The sequence below is a fragment of the Phyllobates terribilis genome, unplaced genomic scaffold (assembly GCF_046119375.1).
Source record: "Phyllobates terribilis strain yellow unplaced genomic scaffold, ASM4611937v1 Scaffold_3__8_contigs__length_932513732, whole genome shotgun sequence".
NCBI classification, from domain to species: Eukaryota; Metazoa; Chordata; class Amphibia; order Anura; family Dendrobatidae; genus Phyllobates; species Phyllobates terribilis.
Genome location: NW_027362763.1, coordinates 613,706,872 through 613,732,836, shown reverse-complemented (window position 1 = coordinate 613,732,836; position 25,965 = coordinate 613,706,872). Strand labels below are relative to the sequence as shown.

The following is a 25,965-nucleotide window of genomic DNA, read 5'->3' as shown; positions in this document are numbered from 1 at the left end:
CCGTGGGATCACAAGCCACACGGTATCCACAATGCCTCATTACAGGGAATCTTCCGCCGGGTGTGCTGTCTGAATCATGTATTTCAGAGATTTACACGGAAACCCCAGTGTAAGCGCTCAGCGCAGAATGGTTGTGAGCCGAACCTTACTGTGATCTTTGGGACGCAGAATTAACAAATCAATAGCAGGTGAAGAATTTGGTTTCACTTATTTTTTACGCCGGTCCTCATGCGGTACAAGTGATTAGACGACTTTATTCTTCGGGTCGGTGCGATTACATAAATACCAGATTTATATTGGGGTTTTATGATTACCAGCTGTCACACACTAAAATAGTCTTTTTTTGCAAAGACTAGTTTGTGCATTGCCATATTTTGAGAGCTATAATTTTTCCATATTTCGGCCGATAAAGCTATGTAAGGGCTTGTTTTTTTGCGGGACAAGTTGACTTTTTATTGGTTCCATTTTCGGGCACGTGACATTTTCTGGTCGCTTTCTATTCCGATTTTTGGGAGGCAGAATAAACAAAAACCAACAATTCAAGTGATAAAAATAGAGCTCTTCTTGGCACTTATAGCAGTGTATGCATAGGATTGTGTCCCATGCGCCATCCCAAACTTCCCCTGTGGCACTAATATTGCCTCCATATCTCTAATATAGACAAGCATGCTCTGTCCCCATTCAGTAGTCACACCTTCTTCAGTAAACATCAATCAATAAGTCTATCAGCACCATTCCAGTAGTCACAAGCCTCCCCAATTCACCCTCCTAGTAGTCACAGCAACCTCCATGAATTCCCCCATCCACAGTAACAAACAAAATCACCCCCTTGCAACGTCCCTGAAACATCCCCAGCAGTCAGCAATACACACAAATATAAGCATAGGCCTATGCTATCAAAGAACTGTGCAGCACACGTACGAATTAAGCAGCCATCCAACAAAAAGACCTTCACCAGCTTGCAGTGTGTTTATTGAACCCTACAAGACTGTTCTGTATTCCACATGAAGATTGGCCCCAATGTTATTCAAATGAGTTTATCCTCACCTTTACAGTGTGGAATCTACAGAAAAAAGATTATAGGCTTGGCTGTTATTTTTTTTCCAAAAATTCACCTGTTTTTTTCTCCCACTGTATGATAAAACCCCATCCAAGTGCCGGGAATGCTTACCACCTTAGATTTAATACAGATGTTGGTGTGCAAAATCCAACAAGTGTGAATCATACGGCCCCACTGTCAGTATTGGGTCAGTACTTTTTCTCAGGAGTGGAAGCCAAAACCAGGTGAGGAACAATCAGAGAAAAGGTATCATAGAAACAAGTCACCAATTCTGCATTTATCACCCACTCCTGGTTCTGGTTCCCACTCCTGAGAAAAAATACTGACCAAATACTGATAGTGGGGCTGTGACCTTATAGCAAAACTCTGGCTCTTTGTAATGGTTATGTTTTGTAGTTCAGTGGTACATATTACTTACTAATAGCTAATCAGAAGAAACTTTGTGAATAGTTTGCTGTTTTTGCATGTCAAATAATTTCAGTACCTCACAATTATTATGGTTTTATTCTGACCCGATAGCAGTTTAGCTTAATTTTGCTATGTGACTTAAATAGGACCTTTCACCATTTTTTTTACAAGCTAAACTGGCCACATCAAGATGTAGCGACTGAAGACCTGAATAAAACATTTTTTTTTTCTTATCTCCTTTGCAAAGACATTTGCTTGTAAATTTAATGCTAATTAGACTGTAACTTTAGGGGCCTTCACAGATTCTTCACTGGGGGCGTTTACTTTTTACCCAGCATGACGTTACCTAATCATGAGCCGAAGGCATTATACAGGGAAAAAAAAAGGAAAAAGCTCTCAAATGAGGGTCCCAAATCGCTTTCTCTGAATGATATGGTAAGACTCATGTATGACCAGGTCACACAGATCTAACTGCTGGAGATTACGGTGTAGTGGGAGGAGAGCAGAGCTGTGGGTCATTAGAAACACCAATTTGCATCTATCCCAGGTATCGGGGGAATAATGCACCAGTAAGTGAAGTTGATTCACAGCGTTGTACGTGTCCAGCACTGTTCACACACATCGCTTTAATACTGTGAAATGGGGGGAACAAGTAAACGTTCCCAGTTAAGAATCTCTGCCAAAACTCCTTGGTTATAGTCAAAATTAGAATTTAAATTTACAAGCTTATATCTCCACAAAAGACTTCAGATCCAGACACTTTATCATGATGTGGCCAGTTTGGCTCACTTCTTTAACAGCAAAGAAAAAGAGAACTTGAACTCTATAGCGACAACAGCCCGAAACACAGTGTCTGCAAATTGAGATTCTAATTTGGCTTTTATCCCAAGTCATATTGCACGACTCGTTAAAGGGTTGATTGTGACTTGTAGGACTGCTGCTTCCAATAGGTGGCGCTATAGAGTTCAAGTCCTTTTTTTCTCTGAAGTGGCAATTTGCATATTAAATTTCCCAGAGGAGAATATCAGGGCGAATAAACCTCCTTATTTTGGCATACCAGTGCCGGTGTGTCACTCTCCACAAGGAGAAAAGTTACCCCTTAGACCTCAGTTCTTTAACAGCCCAATTCTAAGGTCACATTCACACATTCAGTATTTGGTAAGTATTTTACATCAGTATTTGTAAACCAAAATCAGGATTGGGTGAAAAATGCAGAATTGGTGCATGTGCTTCTTTTATACTTTTCCTCTGATTGTTCTCCTCCTGGTTTTGGCTTACAAATACTGATGAAAAACACTGAACAAATACTGAAAGTATGAATGTGACCCACGGGTAAAAAAACAGATAGAAGTCGGAGCAATGTTGTTTAATAAGGCAGTGCAGATGAGAGGTTTTGTTTTTTTTTTTATTATGGACAGAATCTGAATGTGACTTAAAATACAGCAAAACTAAATCATTACACAAGAACCACAGATTTCTTCATTTTAAATCAGTATTACAGCACTAATATGGCTCTGTTTGTAGTTTACACAGCAAAAACCTACTGACAGGTTCTCTTTAAAAAAGTAAATGACCCCAGTAAGGTTTGCAAGCTAATGTCTCCGCACCGGAATAAAAAATAAAATATAGTTTTATCTAGATCTTCATGCACTTCAGTATGATGTGGCCAGTGTAGTTTGTAAAAATGGCGAAAGGTCATCTTTAACCACTTTACAGCCTGTGGCGTATTAGTACGCAACAGGCTGTAACCCCCAGTTCAGCGCGGGCTCCGGCGCTGAGCCCACGCTGAACCGGGCACTTGTCAGCTGATTCTTACAGCTGACATGTGCCCGCAACAGCCGCGGGTGGAATCGCGATCCACCCGCGGCTGTTAACATGTTAAATGCCGCTGTCAATCTCTGACAGCGGCATTTAACATCGCCGCGCCGGAAGCGCGTCACTTACCCCACCCATCAGTGACCCCATCACATGATCGCGGGTCACCGATGCATGGGTCTGCAGCAGACTCCAGTGGTTGTCATGAGCTGATCGCCATGAGCGCCACCTAGTGGTCGGCGCTCATAGCACAGAAGCATTTCTGCTACATAGAGGTGATCTGCTGATCACCTCTATGTAGCAGAGGCGATCAGACAAGTGCTGTTTCTAGTCTCCTATGGAGATTATAGAAGCAAGCAAAAAGTGTAAAAAATGTTTTTAAAAATATTAAAAAAAATGGAAAAAAAATATAAAAAAAAAGTTTAAATCACCCCCCTTTCGCCCCATTCAAAATAAAATAATAATAAAAAAAAAACCACATACACATATTTGGTATCGCCGCGTTCAGAATCGCCCGATCTATCAATATAAAAAAAGAATTAATCTGATCGGTAAACGGCGTAACGAGAAAAAAAATTCTAAACGCCAGAATTATATTTTTTGGTCGAAGCAACATTGCAATAAAATGCAAAACATCGGATCTACCCCAAAATCAATGAAAACTTCAGCTGGGCGTGCAAAAAATAAGCCCTCACCCAGCCCCAGATCACGAAAAATGGAGACGCTACGGGTCTTGGAAAAAGGTGCCATTTTTTTTTTTTTTTAAGCAAACTTAGGAATTTTTTTTCACCACTTAAATAAAGAACCTATACATGTTTGGTGTCTACAAACTCGTAATGACCTGGAGAATAAGAAGGGCAGGTCAGTTTTAGCATTCAGTGAACGTGGTAAAAAAAAAAAAAAAAAAAAAAACATCTGTGATATTGGACTTTTATTGCAATTTCACCGCACTTGGAATTTTTTTCCCGTTTTCCCGTACACTATCTGGCAAAACCAGTAATGTCGTTCAAAAGTACAACTCATCCCACAAAAAATAAGCCCTCACACGGCCATATTGACCGAAAAATAAAAACGCTATGGCTCTGGGAACAAGGGGAGCAAAAAAAGAAAATGCAAATAAGGAAAATCCCAGGGTTGCGAAGGGGTTAAAAGGGAATCTGTCAGTAGGATCATCTGTTGTAAGCCGTCTATATGGGTATGCACAAGGTCATAAAAAGTGGAGAAAAAAAAAAGAAAACCTCAAAGAAGTTGGCCACAACTTTTTATTATGACCCCAATGTATTCCCCCTGGGGCCCATAAAGGTCTTTGTAATTACCTTCTGTTGCAGGTTCTGCCTGTGAGCGGCGCCGCTCACAGGCATCACGTTACCCCCGCGCTGACGTCACGACAAGTGAGATGTGACTCAGCGCTGGGGTCCCCACAGTGGCAGCTGGGTTGTGGGCGGAGTTATTCCCCGCGTCACACCCAGCATCCACCGTGCGCTTTCCCAATGAATGGGGAGAGGGAGAGCACGCAGTGGATGCTGGGGGTGATGCGCGCCCACAACCCAGCATCCACCGGTGGAACGCAGAAGAGGGACCCTCAGCTGCAGCCTGGACTTGTCATGACATCAACGGATGTCAGAGCCGGCTGCAGCCGGGGGTCATGTGATGCCTGTGAGCGGTCAGCGATAGCGCCGCTCACAGGCAGTAACTGCAACAGAAGGTAATTACAAAGACACTTATGGGCCCTGGGGGGGTTGGGGGGGATACATTAGGGAGGGGATAATAAGTAGTGGACAACCCCTTTAATATGTGCAATCCAATGACTATTTCCTAACTTTTACAAAGATGTGTGCTTTAAATATTGTTGGCTTAGTACAGCATGAAAAAAGTGGAAAGCTTAAGCCAAGCTATTTATAATTAATCAATTTTCAAGTATTATAAAATAAAAGCTTATGTCTCACATGTGTTTGTAAGTCGAAGTAAGCTCGTCTCTCCTCCATCCTTTCACGATTTAAGTTACTGTTAAATTCTGCGGCTTTCTTGGCAGCTTTTTTTATATATTCTGGTACTTTACTCGCTTCAACCTTTTGTGTGTTTTGTTGCTGCAAAATAAAAATGTTATTAACGATCATTTCTATCAAACAATTTAAGGTAAGAATGAAATTTACAGCAAAACTTTCATTACTTTCCCTGTTTCATCCTGATCACATACTTCATTCTGAATCTCTTCAGTAGTTATCTGTTGTGAAAAAATATTGGTGTAAAAGGTTTGTGCAGTAGTTGTATAATAAGCCACTAGATATGGATAAAAAAAAAAAAAATCAGAACCTGGCTGTATGATGGCAGCAAGGTATGATTTAATTTTAAACACTGCAACATTTCAGAGAAAACAGTTTGAGAAGGCGGTCTAGTCCAATGATGTTCCTGGCTGGCTGCTCCCAGCCCCGCTTCAGTTGATTGACATGTTTCTCCCTATGTATGGTTCAGGCAGCATGAAAAGTTCCCAGTTAAAGTGTTGTCCAGCTTCAGGAAGCAACACTGACACTTTCTTCAGTGACCTGACCCCTGAGGCCTGAAAATGGCTGCAGTTGTCGGGTGACTGAAATGGGATGTCATCTAAAGCAATTCTGATGTTGCTGTTCTAGCATCGTCCAACCACAAAGACCCCTGGATCCACAGGGGTTATAGGATTAGAGCAGCTAAGTGTGCATTTTATTGTATTAGAGAATTCCTGCCAGTAGTAACTTTTTTTTTTTTTTTTAAAGAAGTCGAACATCCCCTTTCAAAGAAGCACGTATTTTTTTGAGTGTCAGTTTGCTAAAATTCTTACTGATCGCAGTCTTCTCCAGTATCCGGCACCATCCCGCTCCTCTTCCGAGTGATGTGACGGCTCTTCCGACTTCCCTGATCCCACTGCGCTTGCTTTTACATTTTAAGTCTATGAACAGACAGATCGAGACTCCATAAACTTCCAGCTTATACATACAGGTGCTTCTCACAAAATTAGAATACCCTCAAAAATTTAATTTATTTCAATTCTTCAATACAAAAAGAAGTGTTTATTTCTGTTAATGTTGAGGATTGTGGATTACAGCCAATGAAAACACAAAAGTCATTATCTTCGTAGATTAGAATAATTAACAAAAACCACCTACAAAGGCTTCCTAAGCATTTATAAAGGTCAGTTAGTCTGTTTCAGTAGGCTCCACAATCATAGGGAAGACTGCTGACTTGACAGATGTCCAGAAGGCAGTCAATGACAGTCCACAATGTCCCAGAGTTCCAATTTTCATTTGGAAATCAAGGTCCCAGAGTCTGGAGGATGAGGATGAGGTTTGGGGAGCCATGTCATCTACTGGTGTAGGTTAACTGTGTTTTATCAAGACCAAAGTCAGTGCAGCCGTCTACCAGGAAATTTTAGAGCACTTCATGTTTCCCTCTGCCGATAAGCTTTTTGGAGATGGAAATTTCATTCTCCAGCAGGACTTGGCACCTGTCCACACTGCCAAAAGTACCAATACCAGGTTTAAAAACAACAGTATCACTGTACTCGATTGGCCAGAATTGGCCAGTACTGTGCTCGGTATTGTCAAGAGGAAGATGAGAGATATCAGACCCAACAATGCAGACGAGCTGAAGGCGGCTATCAAAGCAACCTGGGCTTCCATAACACCTCAGCAGTGCCACAGGCTGATCGCCTCCATGCCAGATTGCAGCATTGATGCAGTAAATGATGCAAAAGGAGCCCCGACCAAGTATTGAGTCCATCTACTGAACATACATTTCAGTAGGGCAACATTTTGGATTTTAAAAACATTTTTCAAGCTGGTGTTATAAAGTATTCTAATTTACTGAGATACTGACTTGTGTTTTCATTGGCTGTAAGCCATAATTATCAACATTAACAGAAATAAACACTTGAAATAGATCACTCTGTGTGTAATGACTATATAATATATATGAGTTTCACTTTTTGTATTGAAGAACTGAAATAAATTATCTTTTTGATGATATTCTAATTTTGTGAGAAGCACCTGTAGAGCCTAGTGTGATGAAGAGTCTGAATTGCAGTCACACATGTCAGAAAAGGTGCGGAACTGTGCTGAAAACCGGAGAAGAGAGCGATCAGTGAGATTAACACACTGACACTAAACTAATACTTACACAGATTTAGGGGCAAAAAAGTTAAGGATAGCGATTCTTTAACATCCAATACATAAAATCAATAAATAGAAATATCTTACAACCCACCTCAACGTGAAGTATGTCATAATATATTACTTTTTACATGATTGTAATATATAGCTCCCTAAAAAAAGATGTTCATAAATTAACCATGAAATAAAGAAGTAATCCCACAACACCACCCAAAAGTGTCAATTTCCTAAAAACTGATGCATATGTGGTAAGAAGCAAACAAACCAATACACAGAATAATGTATTTTTTTTACTATGTATATACAGTAAAGTAAATGAAAAAAAAGCTTTGAAAAATGTAGTTGTGGTAATTGTTTTTAATAACAAAATGCTAAGTGAATGAAGAAAAGAGAAATCTACTCAAATTAACATTTGTTGTGATCACCCTTCAAAACATCATCAATTCTTCTAAGTACATACACTTACACAGTTAGGGATCTTGTATGATTACAGTGAGATGGACGAGTATCCAAATATACCAAACAAGTTATAATTATAATTTGCATATGTAGTTTAAAAAAGTAATATTCCCATCTCCAAGATCCCAATATGTATTAGGTGTAATAATAAAATTAGCAAATACCTCCAATTAGAAATGTAGTATAATTTTTCTGATTCGCCATGTCTCTTTCCTCATGTGCAGGCATTGCAGGGCTTTAGGTATCCATGGTTACGACCACTGAGAGTGACAGTTTGCTAGTGGTCGTGACCATGGATAACCAAGTTCCTGCAATGCCTGCACATGAGGAAAGAATCATAGCGAATTAGAAAAACTATACTACATTACTAATTGGAGGTATTTGCTAATATTATTAGTACTACACCTACTACATATTGGGAAAGGATATTGGATATGGGACTACCCCCTTAACTGAAACAAAAAGTTGTGACAAAGTCATTGGCAAAGTACTGGAGTGGAGTTATGTAGCACTGAGATTGTTAGCTTCAGTAATATAAACATAGATAAAATGTTCCAGCACACAAAGCGATGAGAGGGGTTAATCAGCCATGTTTAGTGCTATGGTGATTAAACACCTGTAGAGAGAGAGAAGTTCAGAGGATAAATAACCAGCCTTTAGAGCATTTGGAGCTGTATGGTCATGTGAAGGAAAGCTAAACCTTGGGTTGTCTGTTCCTGAAGCGGTTGGATTCCCATAGCAACAAGGCCTGTGCCATACGTTATGTTTTGTTTTCCTGTTAGGCCAGGAAGGCCATGTTTGTTTCGCTAACAATGCCGTAGTTTATGTTGTACTCTTAATAAACCAGCGGAATCTTTAAAGAGACACTGTTTCTGTATCTACCTCCATGTCCAGCCTAGTGAGCTGATCTAAGACATTTGGTGTTATAGAAGTGCAGCAGCAGCAGCATCTGCTCCAGCAGCAGCAGCATCTGCTCCAGCAGCATCTGCTCCAGCAGCATCTGCTCCAGCAGCAACAGAGCCAGCAGCAACAGAGCCAGCAGCAACAGAGCCAGCAGCAACAGAGCCAGCAGCAACAGAGCCAGCAGCAACAGCAGATTGAGTTACTTAGAGACGATTCGTGGTACAGCAGCAGCTCAGACCCTAATATCAGCTGATGATTTCTCTTTCCGAAAGGCGGTAAAGGAGAGTCTTAGAGAAGATGACCACGGGTGATGAGATAGAGCCTTTTTGAAAGGGTCGCCGATAGGGAGAAACTCTCTTTAGAAGTCCTGGTGTCATACTTAACGGTGGAGCCACAAAAGGCCTACTATGATTTGGCCTTACTGGGTGCCAAAGAATATGAAAAATTGAAAAACAGAAATTTTGCAGAGCTTGGGGGTGAATGTTTGTCAGGGCACAAATGGTCGCTCCGAAATGTTTGATCTGCTGCACCTCACCCAAAAGTGGTTATAGCCAGAGTCCTCAACCCCAGCGCAGATGGTGGAGCGAGTTATAAATGTACTGGTTCGTGCACTCCCTTCCAACATGGGTTGCCCAGGGAGATCCACAGAACGCCGATGACTTGGTCAGACTGGCCGAAAGGTATCTGGGGGTAGACGGGTTCTTGGAGACCCACTCCATACTGAGGGACAAAGGTTAAAAAGGGAGTGGGGTGTCAAGAGGAGATCATGAGGGCCACACTACATCTCCAATTGATCCCTGGGAAGAAGGTTGGCGTCCGCTGCATTCACGGGGATGCTAAAGATGCTAAAGACTATCCGGTGCCTAGAGTGGTCATTGAGATGGCCCAAGATACTGAGTCCCATGAGGTCGACGTGGTCCCAGATTTATTGCACCCAATCATAGGCTGGGACTTGGTGTCGTTTTGGGACTAGTGCGGGGAGGGTTGGAGACCTCGATTGCTCGAGTAAGAAACAGGTTGGCCCTTAAAAAGTCTCACCAACCCCAGAGTCTGATGGATTTCCCTCCTGTGTAATGGGAAAAGAGGAGAAAGTAGTATCCCCTGAGGCACATATTCCTGAGATAGGGAAGACCAGAGAAAATTTTAGGTTCACCCAACATACGGTGAATCAACTCCCCCCTCCAACCGGCTGTCATTTAACGCCCCCCCCCCCTCCCAGGAACAGCCACCACGTTCTTCGACCACCTCACCATCTGGCTACTTCACTTCCTTTCTGCTGACATCCCCACTGTCATCATGGGTGACTTCAACATCCCAATTGACACATCCCACTCATCCGTCTCTAAGCTCTTATTCCTCCTTCGGCCTTGCTCAATGGTTTTCCGTAGCCACGCACAAAGATGGCCACACACTGGACCTCATCTTCACCCGCCTCTTTTCTTTATCTAACTCACCTCTCCCTCTTTCTGACCACAACCTACTTACATTCTCTGCCCTCTCCTCTCCGGGTCCACAATCCCCACTTTACAAACTTGCACACCCTCGCAGAAATCGCAAACACCTTGACCTACACTCACTCAACTATCTGCATGCCTCCTCCCTCTTCCAGACATAAATTTCTTACATGATGCAGATGTTGCTGCCGCTTTATATAATACCACAACAATTACAGCTCTCGATTCGGTCACCCCTCTCACACATACCTAGCTTGCACAATCAATAGGCAACTCTGGCACACCAACCTGACTAAAGAACTGTGACTGGCTTCCAGGTTTGCTAAGCGGAGATGGAAAAGGCCCCACTTCAACGAGCACTTCATCACATTCAAACAATCCCTCACTATTTTAAAGTCCACACTCACAGCAGCAAAACGGCTTCTCATTTCTCATATCCTCTGTCTTACAACCCTGAACAGCTATTAGACGCTGTCCTTCGCGGTCGGTCTGTGTGGCCTGTTTTAGGTGCCTAGCCCCTTTTTTGTGACGTCACCATTTTTTCACGCCCCCCTGCGCGCGTCGTCAGTCAGCAGCGTTGCTTCCGGCCGAAGCACGCTGTCTTTTCACACACTGCCTGCCGCGTGCTGAGTGGAGCCTTTCCGGGAGGATGCTCCGGCATCTGATATTTGACATCTGCAGCGGGACTAACGCTGTGGCAGCAACGCCAGTGAGTGGCGTATCCAGGCACTTACAAGGTATTATAACATTCATCACTCAGTTTATTGGTAGTAGAGGTCACGATCACAACCATCCTAGCTAGCAAGCAGCTTTTCTGTGTATGACCTTTTAACTAAGTATGTGCCAAACACTATCCAATTTTCTGTATATGCCCTACTCGCTTGTCTATAAGCATAATTAATCGGTTGGAGATGGAGCAGCCACCATAGTGGGGCTGTTTTTCAGTTTTATCAGATATCTTATATCCACCCATTTTTATGCACATATTGATGCTATCCAACTAGGTACACTATCCGGTGTGTTAAGGGAGTGCGAGCACGGTAGTATGGTTTCAGTTTTTTTCCCTTATTATCAGGACAGGTTATTCACACAGAGCCTGTGTCACTACCGGCAGCTGCACACAATTCCAGAAGTGTAGCGTGAGCGTGTTTTTATATACACTGTTTGCAGAATTATTAGGCAAATTAGTATTTTGATCACATGATACTTTTTATACATGGTGTCCTACTCCAAGCTGCATAGGCTTCAGAGTCAACTACCAATTAAGTAAATCTGGTGATGTGCATCTCTGTAATGAGGACAGGTGTTGACTAATGACATCAACACCCTATATAAGGTGTGCTTAATTATTAGGCAATTTCCTTTCCTTTGGCCAAATGGGTCAGAAGAGCGAAAATTGTGAGATGTCTTGCAGAGGGATGCAGCTCTCTTGAAATTTCCAAACTTTTGAAGCGTGATCAGCGAACAATCAAGCGTTTCATAGCAAATAGCCAACAGGGTCGCAAGAAGCGTGTTGGCCAAAAAAGGAGCAAAAAAACTGCCCATGAATTGAGGAAAATCAAGCGTGAAGCTGCCAAGATGCCATTCGCCACCAGTTTTGCCATATTTCAGAGCTGCGTTACTGGGGTATCAAAAAGCACAAGGTGTGCGATACTCAGGGACATGGCCAAGGTAAGGAAGGCTGAAAAACAACCACCTTTGAACAAGAAACATAAGATAAAACGTCAAGAATAGGCCATGAAATATCTTAAGACTGATTTTTCAAATGTTTTATGGACTGATGAAATGAGAGTGACTCTTGATGGGCCAGATGGATGGACCAGAGATTGGATCAGTAAAGGGCAGAGAGCTCCACTCCGACTCAGACACCAGCAAGGTGTGGGATCTTTTCTGGCTGAGGATGGAGTGAAGCTCAACTTCCAGACCTACTGCCAGTTTCTGGAAGACAACTTCTTCAAGCAGTGGTGCAGGAAGAAGTCGGTATCGTTCAAGAAAAACATGATTTTAATGCAGGACAATGCTCCATCACATGCCTCCAACTACTCCGCAGTGTGGCTGGCCAGTAAAGGTCTAAAAGAATAAAAAATAATGATATTGCCCCCTTGTTCACCTGATCTGAACCCCATAGAGAACCTGTGGTCCATCATAAAATGTGAGATCTACAGGGAGGGAAAACAGTACACCTCTCGGAACAGTGTCTGGGAGGCTGTGGTGGCTGCTGCACGCAATGTTGATCGAAAACAGATCAAGCAACTGACAGAATCTATGGATGGAAGGCTGTTGAGTGTCATCATAAAGAAAGGTGGCTATATTGATCACTAATTTTTGGGGTTTTTGCATGTCAGAAATGTTTATTTCTAAATTTTGTGCACTGATATTGGTTTACCTGGTGAAAATAAACAAGTGACATGGGATTATATTTGGTTTTTATTAAGTTGCCTAATAATTCTGCACAGTAAGGCTATGTGCCCACAATGCAGAAGTGCTCAGGATTTTTTCCTGAGCGTTTCTGCATCTCCCTGGCAGAAAAAAAAAGCATGCGGATTGTACATGCGTTTTCCTGCCAGGGACATGCGGAAATGGAGCGTTATTCACTGACTGAAATAAAAAAATAAATGTATACTTACCCTCAGATGGCCCCCGGTGTCCTGCTTTACACTCCGTTCTCCCTTGCCGACAGCAGTGGATTGAAAGACCGGCCTACGTCAGCGTCGTGTGACCCGTCACATGACTCTGACATCAGCGCAGGTCCTTCATTCCATTGCGAAGTGCGGGGAAGCAAGCAGGAGTGCAGCGTGGGCCGCCGGAAGGTAAATATACATTTTTTATTTTATTCTTTTTTTACAGATTTTTTTAATGGTACCTGGGTGTGGATGAGACTCTCCTCTTCTCTACACCCGGGTACCATCCGCATATTAGAACGCAACAATTACGCAAGTACAGATGCAGTCTTGCGGAATTGGCGTGTTCTAATGCAAGTCAATGGTGGCGAAGACGCAGCATTTCCGCAAAATAATTGGTAGTGCTGCATTTTTTTTCCGTAATGATAATCCGCAGCGGAAATTTCTGCAGCATGTGCACAGCACATGCGGATTATCATTGGGGAACATTGCTACCCTTCTACCATGCGTTTTTAATGCGTTTCCGCAGCTGCAAAAACGCATTAAAAACGTATCGTGGGCACACAGCCTTATAGTTACCTGCACAAACAGATATCCTCCTAAGATAGCCAAATCTAAAAAAAAAAAACACTCCAACTTCCAAAAATATTAAGCTTGGATATTTGAGTCTTTTGGGTTGATTGAGAACATAGTTGTTGATCAATAATAAAAATAATCCTCTAAAATACAACTTGCCTAATAATTCTGCACACAGTGTATTTAACACATAAAATTTAACACATTATTTTACATTATTCTCCTCATATCTACTCAACCTTCCTCCTGCTAAACCAACTTCTCCACCATTACAGAAGATCAACTTTCCTCTTTACTCTCCAAATCACACCTCACTACCTGTTAACTTGACCCAATCCCATCCCACCTCATCCCTAACCTTACCAGTGTCTTCATCCCAACCCTAACCCTCCTCTTCAATCTGTCACTAACAACTGGTGTCTTCCCCTTATGTTACAAACATGCCTCAATCACACCCATCCTCAAAAAGCCCTCCCTTGACCTCTCTGACTAGCTATTGACCCATATCCCTTCTCCCCTATGCCTCAAAGCTACTGGAACACCACATCCACCTTGAACTGTCCTCCCATCTCTCCTCCTGCTCCCTCTTCGACCGTTTACAATCTGGCTTCTGACCGCATTACTCCACTGAAACGGTCCTAAAGTCACCAACGACCTACTAACCGCCAAATCCAAGCAACACTACTCCGCCCTCCTCCTCCTGGATCTGTCATCTGCCTTCGACACAGTGGACCTCTCTTACTACAGACCACCTTATTAAGGACCCTCTTACTAAGGACTCATCTCTTGGTATCACGGACTTGGCCCTACCATGGATCTCTTCATACCTAACAAACAGGACATTCAGAGTCTCCCACTCACACACCATCTCCTCATTTTGCGCCCCTATCTGTTGGTGTCCCCCAAGGCTCAGTTCTATGCCCCTGCTCTTCTCCATCTACACCTTTGGCCTGGGACAGCACAGAGTCTCACAGCATTCAGCATCACCTCTATGCTGATGGCACACAGATCTACCTCTCTGGAACTCATATCAACTCCTTACTAACCAGAATCCCTCAATGTCTGTCTGCTATTTCATCCTTCTTCTCTGCTAGATTTCTAAAACTTAACATGGATAAAACAGAATTCGTTATCTTTCCCTCATCACATTCAACCCCCTCCCATCTGACCTATCCATCAAAGTTAATGACTGCCCACTCTCCCCAGTCTCACAAGCTGGCTGCCTCAGGGTAACCCTGGATTCTGATCCTTCAAATCACATATCCAAAACCTTTCCACTTCCTGCTGACTCCAACTCAAAAATATGTCCCGGATCCGCACATTCCTCAGCAAAGGCTCTGCAAAAACAATAGTGCATGCCCTTATCTCCCGTCTCAACTACTGCAACCTCCTGCTCTGTGGATTGGCCCAAATGTCAGCGAGAAATCCTAAGGTATTGTTAGTCCTGTCCCAACTGCCAGTTAAACGGCTACCACCTCTTCCTTCTAATATCCTCTTGTTGCGCTACCCATCAAGGCAGAGCAATTGAGGGACGACATTGAAACTCCATATGGGCTGAACAAGCCAGAAGAGGGCACTGAGAATGTCACAGCGGTAGAGACACTGTCACCGGCCTAGAAACAACAGTGCCGAGAACAGCTTCAGCGGAACCGGGACCTGTTTTCGGAGTCGCCAGGACATAAGCAGGTGGCTGAACATGAAATCCTGATGGAACTCCATGTATGGGTGAACCACCAGCTGTATAGAGTCCTCAAAGCCCACCACAAGGTCATTTCAAAGGAGGTGAGGAAACAGTTGAACCTGGGCGTCACTGAGGAGTCAAAGAGCTGAGGGAAAGTCGCGTTCTGCAACAACCACAGGAAACGAAATGTGGCGTTGAAATGTGATGCGTATCTGATGCTCCGTGTCGATGATCTCATAGAGAAGCTAAGGTCAGCCAGAGACATCACCACCCTGGACCTAACAAAATGTTACTGGCAAATTCTTCACTCTCAAAGTGCAAAGGAGAAGACTGCCTTTGCTACAATTGACGGTTGCTGCCAATATACTTAAATTCAGTTCGGGTTGCAAGGAGACCCAGCTACCTTCCAGAGGGCCAAGGACGAATCTTAGCCCTTTACAAAAAGTACACCGTAGTTTACCTCAATGACATGGTGATATTCGGCCCAGATTGGGAAAGTCAATTGCAGAAGGTCCAGGGCGTGCTGGATGTACTGAGGAAGTGGAGGTTTACCATAAACTCAAAGAAGTGTACCTTCGGGGAAAAGAAGGGAAAATACTTGGGCTACATCATTGGAAGCAGCAAAGTAAAGCCGCAAGTAGATAAGGTGGAGGCAATCCAAAATTGTCCAAAACCAGTCTTCAAGAAACAGGATTGGGCATTTCTAGGAATGGTGGGATACTATCAATGGTGTATCCCGAATTTCACCCTGACCGACCTTCTTAAGGGCACGAAGATGTCAATTGGCCAGATTGTTAGCTCCAGTAATATAAACATAGAAAAAATGTTCCAGCACACAAAGTGATGAGAGGGGTTTATCAGCCATTTTTAGTGCTAGGGTGATTAAACATCTGTAGAAAGGGAGAAGTTCAGAGGATACATTCCCAGTCTTTTAGAGCATTTGGAGTGGGGTGGAACTGAAGGCACAAGCTCTGGAGCTGTATAGTCATGAGAAGGAAAGCTAAACCTTGGGTTGTTTGTTCCTGAAGAAGGTTGTTTCCCGTATCAATAAGGACGGTGCCATACGTTATGCTTTGTTTTCCCGTTAGGTCGTGAAGGCCGTGTTTGTTTTGCTAACTTTGCCGCAGTTTATGCTGTACTCCTAAAAAAACAGAGGAAACTTTAAAAGAGACAGTGGTCCTGTATCTACCTCCTGTTAGAACCTTGCTGTTAGGTTTTTTTTCCTTTGCTGGTCACATGACCTTGTTGGCCTATTTAATCCTGCTCCGCCCTTCTGGCTTTGCTGGACTTTATTGTATATCTACTTTCTGGCTAGCCTGTGCTCTGTATCTAACTCTGTTAATTTGCTTGGTCTACGGACCTCTATGTTCTATCTATTTTGTTTGTTCGTCTGTCTGCTACTATTTCTGTTAGGAGGTGTCCCATATTCCTCCCAGTCCTTAGTACCTGTAGGGATTTCCTCCCCACATCTATAGGTCTTCGTACAGACTAGATTAGGACTTTAGCAGGTCTGATCGCAGGATCAGGTTCCCTGTTACATCGTAGGGATTCAGCTGAGTCTTATAGTAGGGACAGATCTCCTCTCTTTCCTTAGCTTTGGTAGCAGAACATAACAGTAAGTCCAGCCTGCAAATTCTCTAAGGAAAGATTTTTTTTTTTTTTTTTTTTTTTTTTCCATCATGGTGTCGGTTCAGGATTTGGCTAAACACCTGCAGGGACTCTCTCTGGAAGTGGCCGAGCTCCGTCAGCACGTGAGTAACTGTCCTGGAGCATATTTCTTGGAGCCTAAGGTATGTTTGCCGGATTTATTTTTTGGTGAACATCGAGAATTTTTTTCATTTAAAAATGCTTGCTTATTGTATTTTCGTTTGAGACCCAAGTCCTCTGGGGATGAATCCCAGCGCGTAGGGTTCATAATGTCACTTTTGCGCAAAGAGCCTCAGGAGTGGGCCTTTTCTTTGCAACCTAGTGATACATGCTTCAGATCAGTGGATAGTTTTTTTTCTGCTTTAGGACTATTATATGATGATCCTGACCGTGTGGCATCAGCTGAGACTGAGTTGAGACGTCTAAAACAAGGATCTGGTACTGTAGAAAAATATTGTACACATTTTCGTCGTTGGTCTACTCAAACAGGGTGGAACGATTCTGCTCTGAAAAGTCTATTTCTTGCTGGGCTCAGTGAAAGGGTTAAAGACCTGCTAATTGCTTATCCTACACCTGAGGATTTACAACAGGCTATGCAATTAGCTATACGGGTGGATAGGAGACTGCGTGCTAGGGTTAATGAGAGCAAATCCTCTGCTATGTCAGTTTCTGGTTATGATAATGTGTGTACTAACAGTGGTGAACCGATGGAGATTGGATCGGTGGCACCTCGCTCTCAAGAAAAAGATCGTCGTTTTTCAGAAGGCTTGTGTTTCTATTGCGGGAAATCTGGTCATTTGATTAAAGGCTGTGAGCTCCGTATAAAGAAAGAAAAAAAAATGGTCAGTCACGCCCGTATTGCCTGTTTAAATTCCAAGGGTATATTTTTAGCTGCTTCCACGATTGCTCAGGAAAAATTAATGGAATTTCGGGTGTTTGTTGATTGCGGGTCTACATTGAATGTAATTGATGGGGGATTCGTGGAAAAACTCAATTTAAAACCTGAACCTTTATCATCCCCCATTGCTGTGGTTTCTGTGGATGGCTCCCCTTTGAAGAATATTACTCTCAAGGTCAGTGAATTTCCTCTCACTATTAATGGTGTTCACCATGAGAAATTGGATTTGGTAGTGTTGAATAACTTGCCTTCTCCAGTAATATTGGGTTTGCCCTGGTTAAAATTTCACAATCCTGTACTGGATTGGTCTACCAGTGAAATTAAATCCTGGAGCCATAAATGTTATGACAAGTGTTGTAACGGGCGTATTGCAGCTTTGGATAGGGGAGAATTGCCTGTTCCTATTCAGGATTTTTGGAGAGTTTTTTCTGAGAAGGAATCGCAGGTTTTGCCTCCCCATAGAGACTATGATTGTTCTATTGAATTTGTCCCTGGAGCGACTCTTCCTAAAAGTCGTTTATTTAACCTTACTATTCCTGAGAGGAAGGCTTTGGAGGAATACATACAGACAAGTTTGGCCGCCGGTCACATTAGGCCCTCTAAGTCTCCTGTGGCGGTTGGATTTTTTTTTTGTAAAAAAAAAGGACGGTGGTTTACGTCCTTGTCTGGATTTCCGTGAGATTAACAAAATTACGGTACGCAATCCTTACCCACTGCCATTGATTCCTGATCTGTTTAACCAGTTATTGGGGGCCAAGTGGTTCTCTAAAATTGACCTTAAGGGGGCATACAATCTGTTGCGCATGAAGGAGGGTGATGAATGGAAGACTGCTTTTAACACTCCTGTGGGTCATTTTGAGAATTTGGTTATGCCTTTTGGTCTTACTAATGCTCCTGCATTTTTTCAGAATCTGATTAATGACATCCTTAGACCTTTGATTGGTAAAAATGTGGTTGTGTATTTGGATGACATTTTGATTTATTCGCCAGATCTGGAGTCTCATTGGCGGAGCGTGCGTGAGGTATTACAGTTATTAATGGACAATTCGCTTTTTGCTAAGCTGGAGAAATGTGAGTTCGCTGTACAGAGAATTAGTTTTTTGGGCTACATTATCTCCAGCAAAGGTTTTGAGATGGATCCGGTTAAGGTTCAGGCTGTGCAGGAATGGCCTAGGCCTATTGGTTTGAAATCGATACAGAGGTTTTTGGGTTTCGCCAATTACTATAGAAAATTCATAAAAAATTTTTCTAGTATTGTCAAACCTCTGACTGATCTCACCAGGAAAGGTGCTGATGCTGTTCAGTGGTCTTCTGAGGCCATTGAAGCTTTTGTGTATCTCAAGGAGAGGTTCACCTCTGCTCCCATCCTTATGCAGCCTGATGTTACTAGGCCGTTTTTGGTTGAGGTTGATGCTTCCTCTGTGGGGGTTGGCGCAGTATTGTCTCAGGATAACGGGGATGGATTACATCCTTGTGCCTTTTTTTCCAAAAAATTTTCGGAGACTGAATTGAATTACGATATTGGTAATCGGGAATTATTGGCTATTAAACTCGCATTTGAACACTGGCGCCACTTCTTGGAAGGTGCGGAATTTCCCGTTCAGGTTCTTACGGATCATAAAAATCTGATATATCTTGATGCTGCCAAGCGCCTGAATGCCCGTCAGGCTAGGTGGGCACTGTTTTTCTCGCGGTTTAATTTCTCCGTTACTTACATCCCTGGTACTAAGAATGTTAAGGCGGATGCCTTGTCTCGCAGTTTTTCTCCCATAGTCGGTGCTGAGAAAGAGGAAAACATTTTACAAGAAGGTGTTGTGATAGCTGCTTTAGACTCCGTTTTGGAAGATGAGATTCTTAAAGCTCAGGAGAATGCCCCATCTAACACTCCTCATGGGAGGTTGTTTGTGCCTGGGACCTTTAGGAGAGATTTGTTTGTGGAGTGTCACGAATCTCGGTTGGCAGGTCATCCCGGAATCTCTGAGACCAAGAGACTGGTGGGTCGCAGTTTTTGGTGGCCTGGATGGCAGAAGGAAGTCATTAAGTGGGTGCGCCAATGTACTATATGTGCTAGATCCAAGTCCTCACATACTCCTGCTGCGGGGTTGCTTTGTCCTTTGGAGGTCCCCAGTGCTCCTTGGACACATTTGGCTATGGACTTTATAACTGACCTTCCCCCCTCTGAGGGTTTTACTGTCATCTGGGTGGTCGTGGACCGTTTTAGCAAGATGTGTCACTTGGTTCCCTTCGTCAAACTGCCCTGCGCTAAAACTCTCGCTAAGGCCTTTGTCAAGGAAATTGTCAGACTTCATGGCGTTCCTACTGACATTGTTTCTGATAGGGGTCCTCAGTTCGTGGCTCGTTTTTGGCGTGCCTTTTGTGACAGGTTGGGAATTCATTTGTCGTTTTCGTCCGGATACCATCCTGAATCTAATGGCCAAACAGAAAGGAAAAACCAGGATGTTGAGCAGTTCTTGCGTTGTTTTGTGGCAGACAATCAAGAGGGGTGGTCTGAGTTTCTGCCACTTGCCGAATTTGCTCTGAACAATCATACATCTTCTTCTGCTGGTTGTTCGCCTTTTTTTTGTTGTTCTGGGAGACATCCGTCGTTTGGGTCGTTCTCCAAGTTGGGATCTGCCGTGCCTGAGGAGGAGAATTTTTCCGGTGATTTGGAAAGAGTTTGGACGGATGTGCGTGGTAATCTTCAGGAGGCCAACAGAAAATCTAAAGACTACTTTGATAGGAAACGACAGGAGGTTTTGTTCGCTGTTGGTGACATGGTTTGGTTGTCCTCTAGGAATCTGCGGTTGAGGATTCCTTCTAAGAAATTGGGTCCCAAGTTTGTAGGGCCCTTTAAGGTGCTTCAGGTTGTCAACCAATCTGCTGTTAGGTTGGAGGTTCCTACCTCCTGGAGAATCAATCCGGTCTTTCATGTCTCTCTGTTAAAAAAAGCTGTCGTGTCGGATGGTGACACCTCTGCCTCTGTTCCTCCGGTGGTGGAGGACGGGGAATATGAAATTTCTCGCATCCTTGACTCTAGACGGTATAGAGGTAGTTTGCAGTATCTTGTGGCCTGGAAAGGTTTCGGACCCGAGGATAACTCTTGGGTGAGGTCAGATGATGTTTCCGCGTCCAGACTTATCAGAGCGTTTCACAGGAGATTTCCTGATAAGCCTGGTCCTAGGGGATCCGGAGGATCCTCTTAGAAGGGGGGGTACTGTTAGAACCTTGCTGTTAGGTTTTTTTTCCTTTGCTGGTCACATGACCTTGTTGGCCTATTTAATCCTGCTCCGCCCTTCTGGCTTTGCTGGACTTTATTGTATATCTACTTTCTGGCTAGCCTGTGCTCTGTATCTAACTCTGTTAGTTTGCTTGGTCTACGGACCTCTATGTTCTACCTATTTTGTTTGTTCGTCTGTCTGCTACTATTTCTGTTAGGAGGTGTCCCATATTCCTCCCAGTCCTTAGTACCTGTAGGGATTTCCTCCCCACATCTATAGGTCTTCGTACAGACTAGATTAGGACTTTAGCAGGTCTGATCGCAGGATCAGGTTCCCTGTTACATCGTAGGGATTCAGCTGAGTCTTATAGTAGGGACAGATCTCCTCTCTTTCCTTAGCTTTGGTAGCAGAACATAACACCTCCATGTGCAGCCAAGTGAACCGATCTACCACATAGGCTTAAAAAGAATCTGTCAACAGGTTTTTGCTATGTAATTGGAGAGCATCATAATGTAGTGGAAGAGACCCCGATTCCAGCAATGTGCCACTTGTTTTGCTTTTTCAATACATCAGTGTTTTACAAGCAGGAAATAATCAATACAGGACAACTGGCTTCATGCCTCCTAATTCAACCACACCTCCAGCACCGATTAGCAGCTGTCACTCTATATTGTACACAGAAAGCTGCTAATCAAGTGGTATGGGTGGAGCTATATATAGCTCAACAACTGAGCTCTGCAAGATCTGCAACAGAGAAAAAAAATAACTTCTGTACCTAGTAAACATGGTGATACATTGCTGGAATCGCTGTCTCTGTCCCTACATCATGCTGCTGGCAAACTGCATAGCAAAAACCTGTTGACAGATTTTCTTTAAAACTGTGTGAGGAACAGCCAAACTATGCTGCAAAATCGAGGTTGCACAAAAGATTCAGCAACTAGACACAAAGTAGGTATGCTGCATTAGGAAGGTCTCTCCCAGGCAAAGATTTCAAAGCACATTTTGTGGGGTTCCAAGATGTGCTGTTCCAGCTCTTTTGAAGTAACATCAAAAAATGGGCTACACTGAGGACCAAAGACAGTAGTTGGACAAGTAAACGTAGTGCAGAAGACAAAAAAAAACATCCTTCTTACTTCCCTTCGAAATTGGAAGATGTCCATTAGTGCCATCTGAAAACTAGATATTGGAGGGGACACAAAGCGCAATAGGGTCTTATTTGAGGTAGGAAAAATAATGCTAGATGATAGCGGGAACTGCTCACCTATCGGGGCTGTATTATCCCCAGAAAGAAGGATTCAAGATGGATCAGCTAGTGCAGCACCCACAGAATGGAATTCCCGTTGTAATGAACTGGTGGTGAGAGAATGAAAATGAATGTCTTTTCTGCCAATGTGAACGCCAAGAAGCAGCAATATGGATTCCTGCAACTTCATCCTCAGGAGAACCACAGTATGTGGTTCTCCGGAGGAAGAAGTTGGTCCAACTTCGAAAAGCGTAGAGAATAAGAGGTAGATTGTGAGCCCTCGCGGGCAGGGTCCTCGCTCCTCCTGTACCAGTCGCTGTCACATTGTGTTCAAGATTATTGCAATCGTTCTTGTATTATACCCCCTTTTTCACATGTAAAGCGCCATGGAATAAATGGCGCTATAATAATAAATCGGCATTCGCATCGGCAGCACGGACTACCATCCTCATTTTCCCACCACCAGATAAGCTCAAAACTGCCAGCAACTAGTGGGATAAAGCCACACCCATTTGTATTCAAAGAAGTCTGGCCAGAAGTGGTCTTCATGGAAGAATTGCAGCCAAAAAACACACCTTTTCCATGGAAACAGTGCTAAGCAACTCAACTATGCACAAAAACATAACTGGGTGCAGAAGAATGGAAGCAGATGCTCTTGACTAAGAAATCAAAATTTCAAATATTTGTCTGTAACAGAAAGCAGTTTGTTAGCTTAAGGCCTGGGGAGCAGTACAATGAATGTCTGCAGGCAACAGTGAAGCATGGTGGAGGTTCCTTGCAAGTTTAGGGTTGCAGGTCAGAATTAATGGTTTTTGCCCTCAATGCTGAGAAATACAGGCAGATGCTTATCCGTCATGAGGGAAGCATCTGAATGGCTCCAAGTTTATTCTGCAGCAGGGCAACAACTTCAAACATATAGCCAATGTCATTAAGATCTATCTTCAGCATATAGAAGAATGAATAACTCTGGAAGTGAAGATATGGCACTAACAGTGCAGCGCGGTGGCTGCAGCGCTGGCATCCTGGGTTCAAATGCCACCAAAGGCAACATCTGCAAGGAGTTTGTATGTTCTCCCCTTGTTAGTGTGGGTTTCTTGCAGGTACTCCAATTTCCTCCGACACTCCAAACTGTTGGGTTTGGGTACTTGAGAATATGCTTTTCCTTTTGACTCACTAGTAGTAGTAGCCGCAGTCAGGGAAGCAGTGTCTGTGCTGTAGGTTTGGGCACTTGGGGTCTGCTTATCCTTATAACTCACTAATAGTAGTGGTCGCAGTCAGGGAAGCAGTTTCAGGTGATATTGTACCCTAGGTTAAGGTTTTTGCATTGCGAACGTACTGGTATGCGGTCTGGTGAATGTGCAGTGCATGCACTCTGTAGTATAAACACCGTGGGAGCAAAGCTCCGTGACTTACAGTTGGTTGTCTGTCAGGAAGAGTCCCACTGACAGGGAGTGGTTAGCGTCCTGCTGGTAGTTCCCTCAGTCTCCGTAGGCAGCGGAGGTAGGGAGGGGCGATAGGGGAGGGAGAGAGAGAGAGAGGTGGGGGTAGCGCTGGGAGTGCGACAGGGTCCCGGCCAGTGACCAGCTGTTCTCCCTTGCGCTCAGCGTCTTCCGTCGGCGGTCTGCGGAAGGCGGGGAGGACCTGTGGCAGGCGTCTCGTGGTAACACAGCAGGACCTGCGTGACGTCCGAGCACGTGACCCGTACCGGTGCGGTGGCTTACAGGGACCAAAAAAAAAAAAACGCGTTTCGAGAACAGCGGTTCTCTCTCAGGGATGGTCCATTGCTGTAAGTTGGTCACTTATATATGCGCGCTCCTCCATTTGAATTAGTGGGGGCGGAGTCAGCTATGCATTTGGGTATAATGTGGTTTATGAAGGGGTTAATCATCATTAAAGGCAAACAGTTCAATTTGTGAGTTAAGTCCTTTTGGTTTCAACGTGTCTAAATTGAATATCCATTTACTTTCAATCCTAGACATTTGTTTTAGGTAAACCAACAGATTCAAACAGCTTCATCTCCTTGGATAGCTGCCACCTCCCTAGTTGGTTATTAAATATCCCACGCAGCCGGTATACGCTACACAGGAACTGCTCCAACACTGAGGATTTCAATGAAGAAGCCACACAATTAACTAAAAAATTCCTAGAAAAAGGATACAACACGCAATTCTTACAGAAAGTGAAAAATCAAATCCAAGTCATGCCCAGAGACAACCTCCTCAAGAAAGCCCCCAAAAAACTGACGCCACTGACAAATACACAACCAAATATCCCAATTATAACCCAAATACAACTCCAACACACAATTAAGAAAGACGGATTTTGGTAAGAACTTACCTGTAAAATCCTTTTCAGCGAAGGAAGGAAGGGAGACACAGATTCTCTACTTCGTGGGTAGGCGGAGCCTCATAGGATAGTCACCTCAGATTGGAAAATGACGACCGGCCCCTCCAGTATATAGGCTCCTCCTACTCCCATGTTCATCAGTCCGTACACAAGCTAAGGAAGAGCAGACCAACCAGCAGAACAACATATCCCCTTCTGAAATTTCAGAAATGAGAGAAAACAGGTTATGTAATAGAAACACACAGTCTTAGGCATACCCCATTGGACCTGACAACTGTGTAGAGCTGGCGAAACTGGAAGGAGAGCCGTAGAGCGCTAAACCCAGTCCAGAAGATCGACATCAGGAAGGAGACGCGCTGCATCTAGAAACACAACAACATACTTCTGCCCTGGGAGGGTGCTGTGTCTCCCTTCCTTCCTTCGCTGAAAAGGATTTTACAGGTAAGGAAGGGAGACACAGATTCTCTACTTCGTGGGACGTCCTAAAGCAGTACCTACTTAAGGGTGGGAAATAGAGGCAGAAGCTTCCATACCCCAAAACTTAGGCAAGAGCGCAAACCGCGCTAAATAATGGAAAACTAAATAAAGGGATAACTTAAATTACCGCCGCCTGCAGGACCCTGCGTCCCAGGGCCGCATCGGCTGAAGCACTTACGTCCACCTTATAAAACTTAGTAAAGGTGTGAACGGAGCGCCAGGTGGCCGCCCGGCAGAGCTGCGCTGCCGAGGCCCCCTGAAGAAAAGCCCACGATGAGCCAATGGCTCTCGTGGAATGAGCTTTAACTTTAACCGGACAAGGCTCGCCCTTGAGCCGGTACGCTTCCAGGATAGCTGAACGGATCCACCGAGCTATCGTGTCTTTGGAAGCACGTTGACCACGCCGACGACCTGCCGGAATTACAAAAAGAGAGTCCGACTTCCGAAAACCTTGAGTGATCGTAAGATAGAACTTCAATGTCCAACGAGTGAAAGGCCCGCTCCCTTGGATTCTTAGGTCCTGGACAAAGCGAAGGCAACACAATGTCCTGATTAATGTGGAATTGTGACACTACCTTAGGCAAAAAATCTTCACGAGTACGAAGCACCACGCGATCCGGAAAAAATTCCAGAAAAGGAGGTAAGCAAGAAAGTGCTGCCAATTCCGATACCCTTCTCAAAGAGGTGACTGCCACCAAGAAGGCCACCTTCCAAGAAAGTAGTAAAAGTTTAGCAGAATCCATAGGCTCAAAAGGCCTATTGCTGAAGGGCTTCCAGGACTAGATTAAGCCGCCATGGAGCCACAACTGCCCTCCGTGGCGGAAACTGACGTGCGACTCCGCGAAAAAAAGAACGAACATCCCTGCGAGAGGCAATAGCCTTCCTAAAAAGTGCGGAAAGAGCAGAAGCCTGTCCCCGCACCGTACTTACTGCCAAACCCCTGGCCAGACTAGATTGCAGAAAGGCCAAGAAGTTGGGGATGGAAAAAACCCTCGGGTTTCTTGAGGATCCAGAACA

The 25,965-nt window shown here is 43.9% G+C and overlaps 1 protein-coding gene across 6 annotated transcripts in view; it reads right to left on the bottom strand.

The window, feature by feature from the left end:
* Positions 1-25,965, bottom strand: part of PHF10 (PHD finger protein 10) — a 363,357-nt gene that overhangs the window by 159,306 nt on the left and 178,086 nt on the right. For 4 of the 6 annotated variants that reach the window (XM_073671486.1, XM_073671484.1, XM_073671489.1 and 1 more), the window contains 2 exons: positions 5,454-5,507; positions 5,230-5,370 (listed from right to left, as the gene is read on the bottom strand). The exons of 1 other annotated variant lie outside the window; for it this stretch is intronic. In XM_073671486.1, coding sequence (XP_073527587.1) covers positions 5,230-5,370; positions 5,454-5,507 — 195 coding nt within the window. The remainder of the gene's footprint in view (positions 1-5,229; positions 5,371-5,453; positions 5,508-25,965) is intronic. One more of the 6 variants, XM_073671485.1, reaches the window with a different exon arrangement.